This window comes from Mya arenaria, chromosome 8 (genome assembly GCF_026914265.1).
Source record: "Mya arenaria isolate MELC-2E11 chromosome 8, ASM2691426v1".
NCBI lineage: Eukaryota > Metazoa > Mollusca > Bivalvia > Myida > Myidae > Mya > Mya arenaria.
This window is the reverse complement of record NC_069129.1, coordinates 61,723,411-61,742,326: the sequence shown is the minus strand read 5'-3', so window position 1 is coordinate 61,742,326 and position 18,916 is coordinate 61,723,411. Positions and strand designations below refer to the sequence as shown.

The 18,916-nt window shown below is 34.7% G+C and overlaps 1 protein-coding gene and 1 non-coding gene across 2 annotated transcripts; one reads left to right on the top strand and one right to left on the bottom strand.

Annotated features, from left to right (window-relative positions):
* The first annotated feature begins 4,353 nt into the window (after positions 1-4,353).
* Positions 4,354-15,174, top strand: LOC128243870 (glutamate--cysteine ligase regulatory subunit-like). Its single transcript, XM_052961850.1, has 7 exons — positions 4,354-4,520; positions 7,733-7,798; positions 8,352-8,433; positions 8,729-8,788; positions 9,869-10,068; positions 11,423-11,537; positions 13,054-15,174. Exons 1-7 carry the CDS (start codon positions 4,407-4,409, stop codon positions 13,230-13,232), a joined length of 816 nt encoding a protein of 271 aa, XP_052817810.1. The 5' UTR covers positions 4,354-4,406; the 3' UTR covers positions 13,233-15,174.
* On the bottom strand, positions 4,960-5,033 carry Trnat-agu (transfer RNA threonine (anticodon AGU)). The gene has a single exon. It is a non-coding gene; the product is annotated as a tRNA-Thr (tRNA).
* Positions 15,175-18,916: the final 3,742 nt, after the last annotated feature.

Genomic DNA, 18,916 nt, shown 5'->3' with positions numbered 1-18,916 from the left:
GTCGACGTCAGTAGAGACAAATTGAACTTGTAATTACATCTAGACGTGTTTTAGATGTCGTTGTGGTTTCAGGATATATGCAAAAGGCTACAGAAACATGCTCAGTAGCAAAATGTTTAAACATAAACCCGGTTTAGTGGCAATGGGCAAACGCCAAAGACATAGAACACAAATTCACAAACAAGAAACATAGAACAGCACAAAACTCTACAAACAGCACAGTGCATAAATACTATATATATATATATATATATATATATATATATATATATATATATATATATATATATATATATATATATATATATATATATATATATATATATATATATATATATATATATATATATATATATATATATAATTGGTATGTTTATCAAGAATTGTTAGGTACCGCCTTGGAACGGGCAGTAAAATGTAAATTTACTGGGGGTTTAAACCAGTTTATGTACACAAACCTCACTCTTATCCCAACAATTCTTAATAAAGATAAAACGCTAAAGGTAAATCTTATCAAAGTATGCATTAACTTGAGGAAACTTATCAATAAAACAAATAATAATAAAAAAACGAAAAGGTAAACCCCAAGTACTTCAATGATTAGAGATCCCAACTCTATCTGCAGACGGAGGGAAACAATTCAGAGCACCTAATGCAAATACTTTTCAAAGATACGATGCAGTAATCGTTAAAAACCAAAAATATCCCACACAGTCTGCCTTATAAAATAAAAGGTTTAAAACTGTGTGATCATAGAGTTTCATAATAAAAAGCATCATTGTACTAAAACTGGGAACAATTAAAGAAAAACATTATTAAAAATAAAAGCGACTTGTATATATGCCGTTCTCTCCTTCCAATTTACTGGCGTCGTTGTGACGTCGGCACTGAATTGACGCATAATACCCTTATCGTCATTTTCGCTGTCTCCAGGTCTTAATAGCAAATGCGCCCATCGGCGTTCACGTTATACTCCTGTTTGTGCTTCCGGTGCTCGTGCTCATAGATTATGTACAATTCGTCGGGTCGGGAAGTAAACTGACCGCCATTCTCTGTGTCGCCGTCACTATTGCTGTATGTGCTTATATCACGGACACTATAATATAAGCATTAGAGCTGAGGACCATTGAATACATTTTGTTTTGTAGAAATCTAAACTTACACCTGAAAAGTATACAGTATAGCCTGGTCACAGGAAAACCCCTTTTTTACAAAACCAATCAGTATTAAAGATGGCAATCAAACGGGCCACCATTTACTAATGAAAACTCACATTTTGTTTATTTAATCAATATCCATAATGAAACGTTAAAGTAACACTCTTATTCAAAATCAAAACATATACATGTATAACAAAGTTTTAGAGGTACGTCATTCACTAATTACTAAATAATACATTTATGGAAAAAAATAATTACTGCATGATAACAAGATTATAACCGTGTTTTAATAGATGAAAACGCAAACTATATTAAATGATTGGTGAATGCTAAAATATTTACTGTGTTCTACTACTAGTAAGGTAGAAATATCGTGTTCTCTGCACCTTTCTTTCTAATTAAACTCGGTATCTTTCATATGAACCATTGTTTTCGACATGTATATAATTATATTCATCCATTTTGGTATATCAAAACATTTGTATTAATTGTGGTAAATCTTAGTTGGGAGTAAGAGTGCATCTTGAACTGGCGAACCATTATCTTCTATGAATTGGAGTAGTGACGATCTCCTGCAAACATCTAAAAAATCGTCAACATTGTGATCTTTTTAGTTTGAACATGGAAGTCCTTGATCGATGTGCACCGAAAAGCTATCCAATACTTTAGCCCATATATGTACTTAAACCAAACATGCATCGATGGGCAAGGACCCATTCCAGATACGTTATCAAGGGTATCTGTTCCTGATACATGCCCAGATCTGACTGAAGACAATTGACATACAGGTCAATAAGGTTATGGCGTGTCTACTGATAAGTGATCGGAAAAACACAGACATTGCGACAAAGACAAAAAAGACTGAGCATGACAAATAAGAAACAACTGGTCCAATGTTTCTTGGGTTACACTAGATCCTGGTTCAATTGTCGATAGGAGTTTTGCCGTGGTTTCACTGTAACGGCTACACTTTGAAAGAATGTTCAATACAGGAACATCCGAACGCTTGATTCCTTGACGGGATTCGTTGAGTCGTAGCTCTGTCGGCAGCTTAATCCGTGCCAAACTGTCCTTCAGTGCGGAAAAATCCCCCTGGATATCAGAATTAGACCCGGTGGCAGTTAGAGCTGCGGTACCGGGAGCCAACACGTGGCTACTTTCTGGGTGGTCGTTTACCGAGAAGCACCCTTCACGTGGTGAATTTACAAATCCGGAAGAAATATCAAGTTTCTGAATCACTGTCTGTAGATTTCGTTCTACGCCGATAATCCTTTCGTTCACAGAGTCTTTAAACTCCTGAAACTGTTCCTCCATCTAAATAATTGTCAATAAAATAAACTTATTTTCCTGACTGAACAAATCCTCTCTCGAGAGTGAACAAGATGAGAACATTATTACGTCACAAATGACTGTATTATGACGTAATTGTATGTCACGTGACTACTAATAAAAATATCGCCGTCGTCTTTCGACTTTTCGCGGTTACTCCCCGGCCAAAGTCTATTTCCCGGGACCCGGATTCAATAAGTTTGTCAAATTCCCGCCTTTCAGGAATGGTGTTCTGTCTAAAGCCCCGTGTATGCCCGCCGCCCCCCCCCCCCCCCCAGGCGGGCAAAATAATGACAGGTGCATTACAGTAGCTAGGTGATGGAATCGTTATATATGAACTTATGAACACAGTTGTTAAACCAAGCTCTCTGCGAAAAAAAATGTTTAAAAAAGTCATTATTCATCAGTGGCGTAGCTACATTTAGGCCTTGTAGACCTAGGCCTTCAACTTTTTTGAAAAAATGACAAAATTTAAGTAACCAAAAATGCAATATAAACTAATATCTACTCAAACACTTTGAACAAAAAATGTTGTTTTTTTTCAACCAAAGCAAGTTTGATATTTATTTAAACTACGTGCAGGGTGTTATTCTTGACTTTATTGATTTTATCAATTCAAGTATAATAAAGTGTGTGTAATGTGCATATAAAAGTTCCAAAACTCAAATAGAACTATCGGGCCTACAAGTTTGGTATAGAAAATGTGTGATAAGGGCGTGAGATATATCATGTTTGGGCCTCGAATTTCGGAGGAAATTAAATGTTGAGCTTAGAGTATAGAGACTCAAGCGCAGAAGAACCCTTGCATTATATCTCAGAATATACATGGCAAATGGTAGCCACAGATCTGTTTTCAATAGACAATAAAAAAGGATCTACTTGTTGAATATTACTTCTCCCATTTATTTGAGAATTGCCAAAAAAGGAGTACGGTTATTGATCAGCCGTATGAAAGCCGTTTTTGCAAAATTTGAAATTCCAGAAATGGTGATACATAATTATATCACTGTCAGTCTGTCACAGTCATAAAAAATCGTTTTCACTTGTCCAACCGTTTTTTTTCGGTTTGTACGTATGAGCAAGGAGTATTTGTTTTGGTCCCAGGCACGAGGGTATATATATATATATATAGGCGTATGGGCAGGTACGAGCCCCACTAGCGTTTTTTCCCAGTTTGTACGCATGAGCAGGGAGTATTTGTTTTGGTCCCAGGCACGAGGGTATATATAGGCGTATGGGCAGGTACGCCCCACTAGCGGATTCCCGATGGGGGCGGGCACCCCTCCCCTTGAAACGTCCTTGGAAGCCGTTACTTTTAATGTCAATGTCTGAGAAAAAAATAAACTACGCTCAAAATACACCATTTCAGATAGAAGTTGTGTAATTTCTTAGAGGAGTACCCAAAACCGTCTTGCCAACATTTTAAACAATTTAAGAAACGGTTCTGAGGGTGGGGCGAATGTCAAACGGTTGCTGAGCCACCTCTAACGACAATTCCTGGTGCCGCCCCTGCGTGAAGACCATACCCATGGTAGTCCCAAATGAAATATATATTATTAGAGCTAATTTAATGGTGGAAGTTAAATTTACATGTTTATGATAGTTTTTAAATAGATAGTATAGTGACGACGTTCTGATTTTTGTACTCGGTTATTTCGTAATTTATATCCTGATTATTGTTCCATTTTGCAAGGACTTTTAAAAGCGAATTTCTTGAAACACCTAATAATTCGTGGGATCAGTTTTTTCTTTTGGATCGAACATCAGGCAATACTTCTGCTGATGTGATACTAAAAAGCTTTCAAGGGCTGAGTATTGTGCGAGTACGTAGCGACATCTTCTTGATTCGTTTGATACACTGACTACGTTTGGGATTAGTTCGAGTAAGCACAATAAGCTTTCGTTTTGACAACAAACATGGCGGAAGATATCCCAGTTGTACCGAAGGCAGGAAGTTTATTATTGAATAGTGGCAATATAGTGAATTGGAACAGATTGAAAAGAAAACCATCACAAAGTCCTACAGTCGAGGCATGTTATTTTTACAATTTTTTTTCGATTGCTAATGTTTGTAAGGAATATCATCTGTTGTAACACTAAAGTAAACCTGGGAGGAAAAGTGCGCCCGGTGTGGGGCTCGAACCCTCGACCGCCGAAACACTAGCACGGCGCTCTAACCAACTGAGCTAACCGGGCGTCTGGTTCTAACCCACACACACTACACTCCTCCCCCCATTAACCTTTAAGACCGACGGAGGCACTCCTGCCGTTTACCGCTGCCACCATTAATGTGTCTCACCTAATATTGTGAAGTCCTAAATAGATCTTATTATACAAAAGTTAACAGTCAGTTGCGCACGTCTGTTCGCCTCGCCGTCCAACTCAGTAACCCCGATGTTTTACCCTAGCACCGGTGCACTCAACAGATCCCACCGCTGCCACCAGTAAAGTAAACCTGGAAGGAAAAGTGCGCCCGGTGTGGGGCTCGAACCCACGACCGCCGAAACACTAGCACGGCGCTCTAACCAACTGAGCTAACCGGGCGGCTGGTTCTAACCCACACACACTACAACACGACCGCTGACGTTGTTGTGCACTTTAAGCACTTGTTTATGAGTTGTTGATGTTTTATTTGTTGAGGTAAATGTGTGAACCAAAATGTGATTCATACGTTATAACTGCTTGAAAACATGGTCCCCTGTTGCTGGACTCAAAATATAGAATGGCACAGGATTAAGCCCAGATATTATGTACCAGTCAATTGTAACTACGGCCCCCAGGTCCGGGGGTCTACCAGGGATAGCCAGGGAAATGGGCTATGTTTTTAATATAGGTCAGATAGGCGAACCAGACCAGCATCAATTAGTCTACATCGACTCAAGCAAAGTTTAATCATACTCTCCAGTCTAGTAATTTAATCATTTTGAAAATAAATATATACTCACTCTGGTTAGGGACAAGTTTCTTGCCCGAACACAACCAACCACACATATTTTTTCAGATTTTGATTATCACCGCAGACGTCATCTTTTAAATCTATTTTTCAATACACTGATATACACACCACGCTCACTTTTACAATAAACATTTGCAAGCTTGATAATTGATATGTTGTTCATTATTATAAATCAAACATCCCACAGTGTAGACTGTTCATACACAGGCATTTGATCATAGCCAGTTGAGTTTTATGGGAAGTGGACAACTGAACCAAAATGTCAGGTACATGTCTTATGCCTGTGACTTCAGGTAAAAAAGTAAATTTAACTTTGTTTGAAGACAAAGGTGTTTAACTTCACTGCTAAGATTCCTGATAATTGTTCTGATTGCGGATGTCTCCTGTTGAACATAATTATATCTACCAAACCGAACGGTGTACTCCTTGAACACTATTCTAAGGCAAAAAAGGGTATGAGAAACCCTGAAATACTGAAAGCTTCGGGGGGCTTCGCCCCCCTTGTCCCCCCACCAGGGCTTTGCCCTGGACCCATCGGGGGCCTTTAGCGGCCCCCTGAACCCCACACAGACATTTTCAGGATTGGCAACTAACTCTGTTATCATCCCTGGGATTGGAATGCCTTACCCTCCTCAGTTACATCTGTCAGCAGCCTGGAATCGTTCAAGAGGCTCATGACTAACAAATAAATCAATAGCCCCCTGTTTTGAATCACCACTGTCTAATTTGTATAGCACCCTTTTTGTTATTGTATTCAAAATTATATTTGTGCACACCCAAAAGTGACAGAATAGTCAACATGATGACGGTGGTCACTAACCGGTAGAAGTAGAAGTAGAAGGCATTGTGAAATGTTATTTAATGGTAATTAAGGTAGCTCATTTCAATTTTCTGAATGCTATTTCTTTGTACCGTTTCACATGAAAACGAGACGAGAAGGTATTCATGTGCTGTGAACTTTGAATGAGTACCGCAATGATAACTAGTGAATGTTTAACGCCAGTAACTTTCAGTCATGACTATCTGAAAATCCCTTAATAATAACATACATAACAAATCACATTTAAACAAACACATTGCGCAATGATATTTTTTTAAATGAAAACTAAATTCAATTTGGTTTTTATTAGTTTTGACAGTTACAAAACCCTACAATAACATCTGCTTTTCGAACAAAGATGCGTACTATTGGTGCAAACTTTTCCCGAAGTCCTTCACAGGTATATTTTTGTATCTTATAACAAAATAATCCAAAAATGCTTTTAATTGGAAAGCACTAACATTAAATATTTCAGCACTAACATTCAATATTTCAGCACTTACATTCAATATTTCAGCACTAACATTCAATATTTCAGCTACCTGATAATTATGGGGGATGATATTGTCAATATCTGGTGAAAGCCATTCTGTGAGCACTGTACAATTTACAAGCTTCTTTTTGTGCTTGCAGCACCTGTTAAAATATTGCATGTTGTGGTAAGCCGAATGCCGGCGATATGCCTCGTGTATGTTTCTTGATGTTGTACGTGCTAGCAGCAGATGAATGTGGTGATACACATACCACCACGTTGACCACCAGAGTATATATTATCGTGATTTACTGATGACACTGTCTCTCCCGCATAGGCAACAAGATTTTGCAAAAAGAGCGTCTTTGGTTGTGTACTAAATATTCGTCTACGATGTTGATACTTGTTTAACAATTCCATTACGACTGTTTTGCATACTAATGATATTTTGTGTTCAAATGAAGCTTCAAAATAGTATAACCTTTGGTGACCCGCCGCACTTGTATATTTTGTTACTTATAAGTGGAAAAGTCACACAAGGTGTATTAAATTAATGAGAACTATAATACTTGACATATCTTACCGTCATTATTTGATAACAGAATTACACATCCTTATATTCAATAGTCTCATAATAATGTCTTTATGTGTCAAGTGGCCTGGCAGTTACCATAAATATGGATAAAACAATAAAACATGATTCAGATTACAGTTCATGTCACACAATACAATCCACATTGCCTACTTACAGATTTATGGAATCAAGTGCCATCAATAAATACTCAGTACAGCAACATCTCTGGCTCTCACTGTCACACTACATCTCTCACAGTGCTGTTATGGTCCTCAAGTTAACCATTACATAAACAATTCATGCACAAAACTGGGTGTCAAAGATATTATTTTTCTTTTCTTTCCATCAGGGAAGACTGATATTATGACATATAATAGAATTATTCAATGTTAGTATTATAATGGTGATATTTCTTTTACAGATAAGTGAATGCATCGGCACAACATTCCAGGCATTTATAAATGGGTCCGACAAAAATGAGTTACAGGTATTTACAAAATGTACAGTTTAAATGAAACATTTATAGTAAGCAGGGATAAAGCTAGAAGGAGACTATGGTGAAAAAGTCTCCCTATTCACTGTCAAACTTCCTTCTCTTTGGATTCCAGGTAGAAGTTCTTTTTAGTAAGGCTAAATAAAAAAATAAAAAATGATTTGGTAGAAAAAATTTCCCTGGGTAAGCAGATGTTCACTTCGCTTAAAGATTAGCTTGATCCCTGGTAAGGAGTGTTTTATATGAAGATAATAATGTTAATAAATAATCATTTAGTCACTTAAATGGAAACAAAGGCATGAGCCATTGCTTTAAGATATAAGTAGCTGTTTGGCATTTCTATTCAATTCTCTGTATATTTTAAGACTGTAGCAGTCTCAGCACAAGTTATAAACGCTGTTTTCTTTTACAATAAAGCAATAATTAACTCAAAATGCTAATGTACAAAGTAATGTTAACTTAAGTAGACTTTGACTTGGTAAAAATCAATTATAACTGTGTCATGTGATGCACATTTTATTATATTTATTTGCACATTTTGTTTCAGTATGTGACCGACCTTAATTGTGTTCATCAGAAGTACAAGGAGACAGTGCCAAAGGCTGACCGTGGCGACTTCAAGCTCACAGGTACCTTTATGCATGATGCATAATTATGTGGTGTATCCGTAATAGTCAATAATTCCAACTGGAACATGCCTGCAAGTCTAGCTTGAACTTTTAAGTTGCAAAAACAAGTACAGTAATGGTATAAACATTTTAGCTTGTTGGTTCCTATTTAAATTTCAGTAATTGTGAAATGAATGTTCACAAATTTAAATGTTTTTTTTTTATTGTAAAAGCATTTTTATGATTTTTGTTGCATACCAGTATATTATGTCTTTTTCATTCCTGGAGGTAAATCTTTTTTTATTTTATTTTTTAGTGAAGATATTCCTCTGTAGTTTACTCCCCATAGATGTGCTTCAGGAGGCCGTGGATAAAGGTATTTTGCTTTGTTTTTGAACCAATATTTGTTGTGTTAGATGACTTATTAGTTAAGTGAAATATAATATACTCATTAAACTGTCAGACTGAAATATCTCATGTGTAGCATCTTGCTGCAAAATGTCCAGATTCAAAATAGACTTTGTGCTTTGTTTCGAAACAGTTAGGCTGTCAGTGTCTTTGTTTTAAATGTCATATCAGGGGTCGACACTTACTTTATTTTCCAAAGATCATGAAAGAACACCATGAATTGAAATTAAGTGTCCCTTCCTCAAGTCAGATAAACATTTTTTACCCGTGAAAATTTGTCAATTTGACTTTGTTTTCTACTAAATTCTAATACATATATATATATACAGGCTTTATAAATTATTTTGCCTGTTTTATCAATTTTGGTAATTTCACATTTATTATGATGTAGTTGATCACTGTTTGTTTACCGTTTTATGGTCAAAAACAGCTGGAAAACCATAAATAGGCAATATTTTGCCCATCTCGGCTTCTGTCCCCTGCTACTATATGTGTTACAAGTGACATAAAAATTCACTACAGTAGCAATGTGCATGGGCTTTCCCATAAGTTTAATTAGTAAGTTACGCTACCCTGCAAGTTTTTGCTTCCATCAAATATGCATTTGCACAGAAATGGAACTGTTGCAGACATGAAAAAAAGGTTAACAAGCAAAATCCATTAAATTGAGACTGTTTTGCAATAAATTAAAAATGTAGTATAATATATATGGTAAGGAAGAATGAAATATTAGAAATTGTCATTCCCATATATTTTCATTTTACTTTCTGACAAATTGTAAATGGCGCTCCTCTAAAGCAAGTAAATTAAAACAAATCAGGCCTTATAAATTTTATTTATAAATATTTTTGTTTTCGTCTGACTTAGACCTACATCTATATTTATATATAGTAAATGTGAAGCACTTTTTACAATTAAGAATATTATTTTCATAATATTCCGCTCTTTGAAATGTTGACAATTTTCTTGATGTCAAAGTTGTTATTCAGATGGCCATGTTACATTTAATGAGATCGTATTATTTTTTTATTTCTTATGTCCATTCCAGTATTGTCAGAGCTGGATGTGTCGTTTATTGAGACAGTGATTGTGGCGTTCCCCGAGGTCGATAATGAGGAGTTGACACTGGAGGTAGTACAGCCATACTGGAAGGCCCTGGAGACGCTTGTTTACCGGGAAACTGTCATTTCACTCGGACTCGCAGACTTTGACAAGAAACTTCTTGAACAGCTATATGAGTTTGCAGAGGTAAATTATCTTCTTTTGTTCACAGAGAGACTTAAAAATTGCATTTACATGTAATTCAATCCATGAATTTCACAAGGAGTTAACTGGGCTGAACATTCTCTTTTTTCTAAACATTTATGGAAGTATATGCATTGCATCTGTCAGTGTATAGTGTATACATGCAAAATAAATATGTCTGTAAGACTAATACTACCATAATTTTCCTAAAGTGATACTTACATGTATACAATTCTGTGATTTGACAGACTCGTTTTAATTGGTGATAAAACTGAAATTAGCCAATTATTTCTCAGATACTTTAAGCTGCTAGAATAAAAGTTATGGTTTAAGAAAGTTGATACTGAAGATATGCATGATCAAGTAATGGTTTTAGGAGCTTAGATATATGGCTGTATTTCAGGTCAAACCAATGGTGAATGAGGTGAAATTGATTGCTCGGAGTTTTTGGTTTAATACACAGTTGTTTCAGTATTCAGGGGAACATGACCTTTTTGCTTGTTTGTTGGTTTGTTTACTTGTGTGTTTATTGGTTAGTTCGTCCATCTGTTTATGCCATTCTCGCCAGGCCAAAATGAATAACCATTAGCTGGAATTTAGCGAAATTTTAAAACAAATACATTTTTGGTCGTCTATTCGAGGAATATGGAGAGCTGTTCTGCTCATCCTAGCGTTGGCATCACACCTTGGTTTAGGTTTAACTTTTCCATGTTAGCACCTTTGAGTCATTATCTCAGCAAATACATAATGTATTGCATTGAAATTTTCATTATGTTTTCCCAACATTCCAACCTTCTTAATGAATGAAGTGAGATGTAAAGGAGTTATAATATAATACACATTTTTATTCCTCGAGTTCAGGAAATAGGTTAGTAAGTGAGCCTTTGGCTGAGGTTTTGCATGTAGTCTAATTTTGTAGTATTCAATGCATGTTTCAACAAAACATAATAGTTGGGTGTGCTGTCTCTGTGATGGCATCCTCAGCATACATTTTGTACCTTGGTTGTCTTCATAAAATATCTTAAGTCATTTCTTAACAAAGGTCGATTTTTTTTAGAAAATTCAGAGTCAAATTTAAGTGTTTTAACTCAAAAGTATGTTTAAACATTCAGTATTGAAAATGAAGTATTTTGGATGTTATCAAGTTATTATATCAGTGGGATGAAAATGAATTAAGTTAGGAAATGACTTAAGATGTTTTATGAATACTGGCACTCGTCGTAATTCTGTTGACATTACTTGTTTACACTGCATTAAACTAGGTGAAGCAGAGGACATAGAAAAGCAGGGCTATCTAGGGCGTTTATTGATACAGCTTCTACTTTTGTTCCATAAGTAATTTGGGCTTGTGTTTCAGGTCAAGCCTATGGTGAACCAGGTGAACCTGGAGTCCTGCTGTGTTATGCCGAAAGAGCTTGTGGAGTTTGCCAAGGAGAAGGATATACAGCTACTCACACATAATGATCCCAGAGGTGAGGGGGACAGATAGAGGGATTTTTTGGGTTGAGAGGGGTAACAGGGCGAGTGAGATTTAGGATGAGGACGACATACAGAGAGGGAGATTGGTGAGAGGAGAGTGAGAGTTAGTTGTATGAATTGATGTGTGTTTGTTGGCAGGTTAGGGGAGAGGAGGAGGGAATTGTAGAGAGGAGATTAGTTTGAAGTAATCAGAAGTATTGGTTGTGGTGTTGTATTAGGGGATGTGGGAGAATGAGTTGTTTGTAGATAAATCGAGAGGTGGACTGTATATGACAATTTGAAATAAGGAATTGTTGACATTCTACAGTAAAATTTTAAACATAATTGTAGAAATCAAATGACTCAAATGACTGACAGTATATAAAGCAAATGTTTTACGACATTGAAAAATATCAAGCTCACAGGAAATGTGTGCCATTTAAAAATATTTAGACTTTCTTTATGACTTATCAAGTTATTGACATCTGTTCATATTTGATGAGAATATAAAAAGCCATTTAAAAATCAGTATTTATCTACTAAAAGTATTAAAAAAATACAATTACTTTCTTTAAAACTTGTCAAGTTATTGACATCTTTTCATACTGCGAATACAAACTAATGTTCTTTTACAATGAAACTGGAAGAAAAAATAGATGAAGTGCATTAAAAAATTTGGTGTTTGATGACTGTTTAAACAAAATAGGCCTGGATGGAGCTCAATGTTTTAGAAAAGGTTGCATGGGAATGTTTTAATGGTTAAAGATATATACATGGCTATTATGATTTGAAACTTTGTGACTGAATGCACTTACCGTATGTACTGGCATTGCTAAAATATAAATAAGAAAAAAAATTGAACTCCGGGAATAAAGCTTTTATTAACGAGGTGATTGAAATGGATGAAATATGGACGGAACAACAACTTTTTGTGTAGTAGAAAAATGTATACAAATATCATTTCTATGACAATGTCTTAAAAGGTGCTATAAAGTTGCACACAGGTGCAACAATACCACTTATATATTTGTATATTGTTAAAATTTAAAGCAATCAGAGAAATACCTCTCTTTTTTTACATCAGCAAGGGAACAGCGTTATCTTGTCAAGCAGTATATTTGATTTGCAAACATACAATTATTGTTTGATTTTTTTTTACTTTTGGTGTAATTTGGCAATGGTATTGTTCTTAAAACATTTATTACTCAGTAATCAAAATCTTTATAAAAAAAAAGAAAAAATAACTTTATTAATTTTAGAGCTGAATAATGGTATTTTTATACATGATGTGATGTCATTGGGTTTTGCCATCATTCTCTACCTCCCTGTTAAAAATAGAACTACTTTTAGCAAAAAAAAAGTACCTTAATGGCATTTTGCCCATTAAATGGAAACATTCCAAAGATTTCTGTCATATGTATAAATGTAATTCTTACCTCTGTCAATGTTTCATGTATAGAGTCTGCAGATTTTTTGAAAGGCCCTGGTAGAGAGCCAATTTTCAAAGTCTTTATGCACATGTTTTCACAGACATTCTTCCTGCTGAGACATTGCAATCGGTGATACAGGATGCAAGCTCAGAGAAGGACGGTGAAGGCTGGGACCCGCTGTGGGTGCTACGGTACTCCGTGCTCGTAAAGTGTCGGGGCATTGTAAAGTCCAAGGGATACCTACTCAAGGCGGAGAGGGATGTTAGGAAGAGGAAGTGACGGACATTATGCTAGGAGGGGAGTCTAGATGAGGAGCAGTCTTCATGTATAGTCTGTTTAGGGTTGGATAATGTTTAGCCGTTTTTACCATACCAATTCCAAAAAGGAAGAAAAGCAGTTATGCTTATGATAACGAGGTAGCATGAGTTATGCTTATGATAACGACATAGCATGAGTTATGCTTATGATGCAAAAAAGTGGGTTTCAATTCCTTTGTGATATCAACAATATGGGTTTTTTACCTATATCTATTATTTAAAAGTTAGATAAAGCTTGGAAATAAGATGACTTAACATAGACATATGACAAGGTGTCTATGAGTCTGTCTTACCTTCTCATTTAAACTGCACGTATAAATACAAGAACTACGCCATCTGACGCAAACTGTATCCAACCCTATACAAGATGTTATGGGCTTGCACACTTCCATAATTGAGGTGTTTGTGATGAGCTAACGTGTTTGTATTGAGGTGTGATCATTATTCATTTGTCTGTGATATCATATGGCCGTGAGGGGTCTGTTTATCAAAGTATCCCCATTGATATTTCATTGGAGTGCATACTGTGAATTAAAGATCAATTTAGAAAGTGTAAGCTCATTTCATAAAAGTAATCACAATTTGTAGTTAGTTAAATGTGGGAGAATACTGAAGTATTAAAGATGCACAATTACTTACAGATAAGATTTTCCACAATAAATAATATTGTTTTAATATTCCAAAAAGGATGAATAAATGTCAAAAACAATTGCTCTTATGAAACATACCGAGTTCAATTTGACAGAAATAAGATAAAACATGATTTCTACCTCATGAGACAATAGTAGATCACAGTAAATCTATTAGCATTCACCAATCATTTAATACTTTTGCGCTTTCTGCTATTAATTACACGGTTACAAACTTGTTATTAGTTATTAATATTTTCTGTAAATGTATTATTTAGTAAGTTGTTAAAGGTTTATCAGTCTAAATTGATGTTTGTTATATACTTGTATTAATTTTGAATGAGAGTGTCACTTTAACATTTCATTATGGATATTGATTAAATATACAAAATGTAAGTTTTCCTTAGTAAATTGATTACCATCTTTAATTCTGAAGGGTTTTGTAAAAAATGGATTTTCCTGTGACCAGACTATACTGTATACTTTTTAGGTGTAAGTTTAGTTTCTACAAAACAAAAGGTATTCAATGGTCCTCAGCTCTAATGCTTAAATAGTGTCCGTGATATAAGTACATACAGCAAGTGTGTATTTACTAAACTGCTAAGGTTTGTTCACTGCCAATTTTGTTTTGTTTTTCTTGACAAAACATTTAAGGCTACACAATGTCTTTAAGCAACAGTGATGTATTTATTGTTAAGTAAACAAAAACAAGCACTGCTGTCACTATTGCTAGGAGTTTCTTCTCACTATTGCAGAATTAGTGAAGCGTAAAATGAAAGTACTGATAGACAGGCCTCTTGTTCAGCCAGCAAAGTGGCACGTAATAAGCTGCATATACATGTACAGGGCTAAAAGGACTATGGCACCAGATGATACAATTGCAAGAAAAAGATAAAATTGTCAAAAAAAGTTGATATCGTGTGCAACGCATTAAATCTTGAGTAACCGATGTATCACTTGGCTTATGACATAATCATCTTTCGCAGTTTTTGCATATTCTTCACATTTGAAATTTACTGGGTTTGTCTACCACTTAAATCCATGTAAGTCCAAGTTAATTTAAAAATACCATTGGAATATGTATCTGTACTACTCCCGTGGCTTTCACATGCTAAATACTCTCACTACTATACCAACTGGGAAACCATTATGCCCTTTATTTAAAAGGTAAACTATGCTGAGACAATGACAAAATATTATTTCAATCCTGTAAAAAGATGTTTTTTCAGACTCATACTAGCTCATTTTGACAATTCTAGGCTTGATTTGTGGAAATAGTGTATTTGCCTAGTCCCTTTAATATATTCAGATGAAAGTTGTAATTTTCATGTATATAATCTTAAAATTACATTATGCTTCTATTTTTCAGTTAAGTTTATTTCTGTACAATTTAAAAAGAAAATAAGTTTGGTCTTTTGATTCTGTGTATGAAAATGAGAAGTTTAATTAAATTGTCATTACATAAAACACATCAGACAAGATGCTTTAATGATATTTAATGAAATATACATGTAGCACAAAATTTCAACAGCAATTCCATTGACAACGGGTCCAATAGTTTTATTCTTGGTTTACAGTACCTGGTTCGCCATTGACTTCATCTCAGAGGGCATACAATGTGTACTATCATGTTTAACATTTGTTTGATCAACATGTAGTTCTGCATGTTCACATGTACTAAATACATTGACCTACATATAGTTCTACATGTTAACATGTACTAAACACAGAGTCGAATTAGCATAACTCGACATACCCCTTCCTTATGCCGTACAAAAAAGCTTTTGGTATTTGATCAATGCATATTTGTTAAATGGTTAAATGGCCGGGCTGTGTCTTGGGTAGCATTTGGGTATTTTAATATGTTCACTATGAGAAAATTGCCGGTCACATGTAAGACTCATTTCCTTAGGTCAACGATCAAGGTCACACTTGATGGTCATTTGTCATAATTCCTTTTATTTTTGCCTGTCCAGTCTATCCTTAGATAGCTTTAGGGTATTTTAAATTAACTTGGCACAAATGTTCACCATGAGCACATGTCCTGTTGCTAGCAAGACCAATGTCTTTAAATTAATCAAAAGTCATGGTCACACACAATGGTCAAAATCCCTTGTATTGTTGAAATAACGTGGCACAAATGTTAACTATGAGATGATGGTATGTTACATGCAAGACCCATTTTTGTAGGTCAAAGGCCAAGGTCACACTCAGGATCATTGGTCAGATATTTGTATGGATTATTTGACATCACTGTCATGCATAGTCGTCAACTTTCCAGATTTTATATCAATGATCAGAGAGCAATCTTTCTCTGAACTGTTCCATGGTTTTGATATTTGTAGGTGATTTGCCACCAAACTTTTAGTGAAGATAATGCTTTTGGTTTGATTTGAGAATATTTTGAAATCATGTTTTATAACTGTTTTTTTTTTTAAATCCTGTAAATTTGCATATATTTTGAAGCTATCACTAGTATCATTTTTTTTGGTGCAATGTTATAATGCCAGATTTACCTAAAAAGTTTATTTAGACCTTATCACTGGTTTTAAGCTCAAATATTCTAAGAGTTATTGACCAAATTGACATTCATACAATGTTGTTTGTCATGTAAAACAAAGCATTGAGTTGCACACATACAGTATAAGTCAGTTCATATAACACAGGTGACTTCATCAAAACTGTTCACTGGAAAATAGTTGGGAATTATTTATACGAAAAAATGAGAGAGATGATATGTTACCAGCTAGAGGAAAACATGTAAATTAGTTTTTTGATAATATTTCACTAAAAACATGGTACTATATGAAAGGGCACTGCTATTAAAACAATGGATTATCTTCCCGTCATATTTTTATTTGTTATTGTTTGTACAGGCATCAGTAGGAGCATCATTGGTATTGTTTGTACAAGTATTGTTAATATTGTTTGTATAAGCATCATTGGTATTGTTTGTACAAGCATCTCTGGTATTGTTTGTATAAGCATCATTGTTATTGTTTGTATAAGCATCATTGGTATTGTTTGTACAAGCATCATTGACATTGTTTGTACAAGCATCATTGATATTGTTAGTACAAGCATCATTGACATTGTTTGTACAAGCATCATTGGTATTGTTTGTACAAGCATCATTGATATTGTTTGTACAAGCATCATTGATATTGTTAGTACAAGCATCATTGATATTGTTTGTACAAGCATCATTGACATTGTTGGTACAAGCATCATTGATATTGTTGGTACAAGCATCATTGATATTGTTTGTACAAGCATCATTGATATTGTTTGTACAAGCATCATTGATATTGTTTGTACAAGCATCATTAACATTGTTTGTACAAGCATCATTGATATTGTTTGTACAAGCATCATTGATATTGTTTGTACAAGCATCATTGATATTGTTTGTACAAGCATCATTGATATTGTTGGTACAAGCATCATTGATATTGTTTGTACAAGCATCATTGATATTGTTAGTACAAGCATCATTGACATTGTTGGTAGAAACATTATTGTTATTGTTTGTACAAGCATCATTGATATTGTTTGTACAAGCATCATTGATATTGTTTGTACAAGCATCATTGATATTGTTTGTACAAGCATCATTGATATTGTTTGTACAAGCATCATTGATATTGTTAGTACAAGCATCATTGACATTGTTGGTAGAAACATTATTGTTATTGTTTGTACAAGCATCATTGGTATTGTTTGTATAAGCATCATTAACATTGTTGGTACAAGCATTATTGATATTGTTTGTACAAGCATCATTGATATTGTTTGTACAAGCATCATTGTTATTGTTTGTACAAGCATCATTGATATTGTTTGTACAAGCATCATTGTTATTGTTTGTACAAGCATCATTGATATTGTTGGTACAAGCATCATTGATATTGTTTGTACAAGCATCATTGATATTGTTGGTACAAGCATCATTGATATTGTTGGTACAAGCATCATTGATATTGTTGGTACAAGCATCATTGATATGGTTTGTACAAGGATCATTGATATTGTTGGTACAAGCATCATTGATATTGTTGGTACAAGCATCATTGTTATTGTTGGTACAAGCATCATTGATATTGTTTGTACAAGCATCATTGATATTGTTTGTACAAGCATCATTGACATTGTTGGTACAAGCATCATTGATATTGTTTGTACAAGCATCATTGATATTGTTGGTACAAGCATCATTGATATTGTTTGTACAAGCATCATTGATATTGTTTGTACAAGCATCATTGACATTGTTGGTACAAGCATCATTGATATTGTTTGTACAAGCATCATTGATATTGTTGGTACAAGCATTATTGATATTGTTTGTACAAGCATCATTAACATTGTTGGTACAAGCATTATTGATATTGTTTGAACAAGCATCATTGATATTGTTTGTACAAGCATCATTGATATTGGTCATCTACTTGTGAATAATAAATAATGTTCCAAGGTAATGTTTTTATTTATTGGCTACATGTACCATGGTAAACGTTCTCATGGTGGACTGGAGTTTAAACAATTTGAAAGAGTAGAAAAGGGATTGGTTGAAGAGTAGTTGGTTGACATTGCCTCATTATTCTACTCCATATAACAGTAGTGGACAGTCGGTCGGTTTTGTCTGGACAATCACTTCAGAAACGGGTTAAAGAATTAAATAATTTTTGGTTTACATGTTTAACTCTGTACAATATGCAGTAGGTCATTTTTGATTTTGGTTACAAATCACTCATTTTTGACGGAGCAGTATCCACTTTACAAATTAAATTTAGACATATTTTGGGTGTCAAGAGCTATAAAGCGTTATATATTAAAAGTGTTTTGGTAAACATGTTTAACTCCATAAAAAGCAGGTTAAGCTGCCCTGTGATGTAACAAAACAATCCGTAGCCCACATGAGAGTTGGAGTGCTACATTGGGACATAATGCAGGCGAGATGGAATAAATTTATAATACTGGTAAACAGGGCCGATTTAAGTTTCTTTCGGATGAGGGT

Coding starts and splice junctions, on each gene's coding strand:
- LOC128243870 (XM_052961850.1), top strand. CDS start 4,407: ATGGCGGAAGATATCCCAGTTGTACCGAAGGCAGGAAGTTTATTATTG. Junction 7,799..8,351: donor CCGACAAAAATGAGTTACAG/GTATTTACAAAA, acceptor ATTTTGTTTCAG/TATGTGACCGACCTTAATTG. Junction 8,434..8,728: donor TGGCGACTTCAAGCTCACAG/GTACCTTTATGC, acceptor TTTATTTTTTAG/TGAAGATATTCCTCTGTAGT.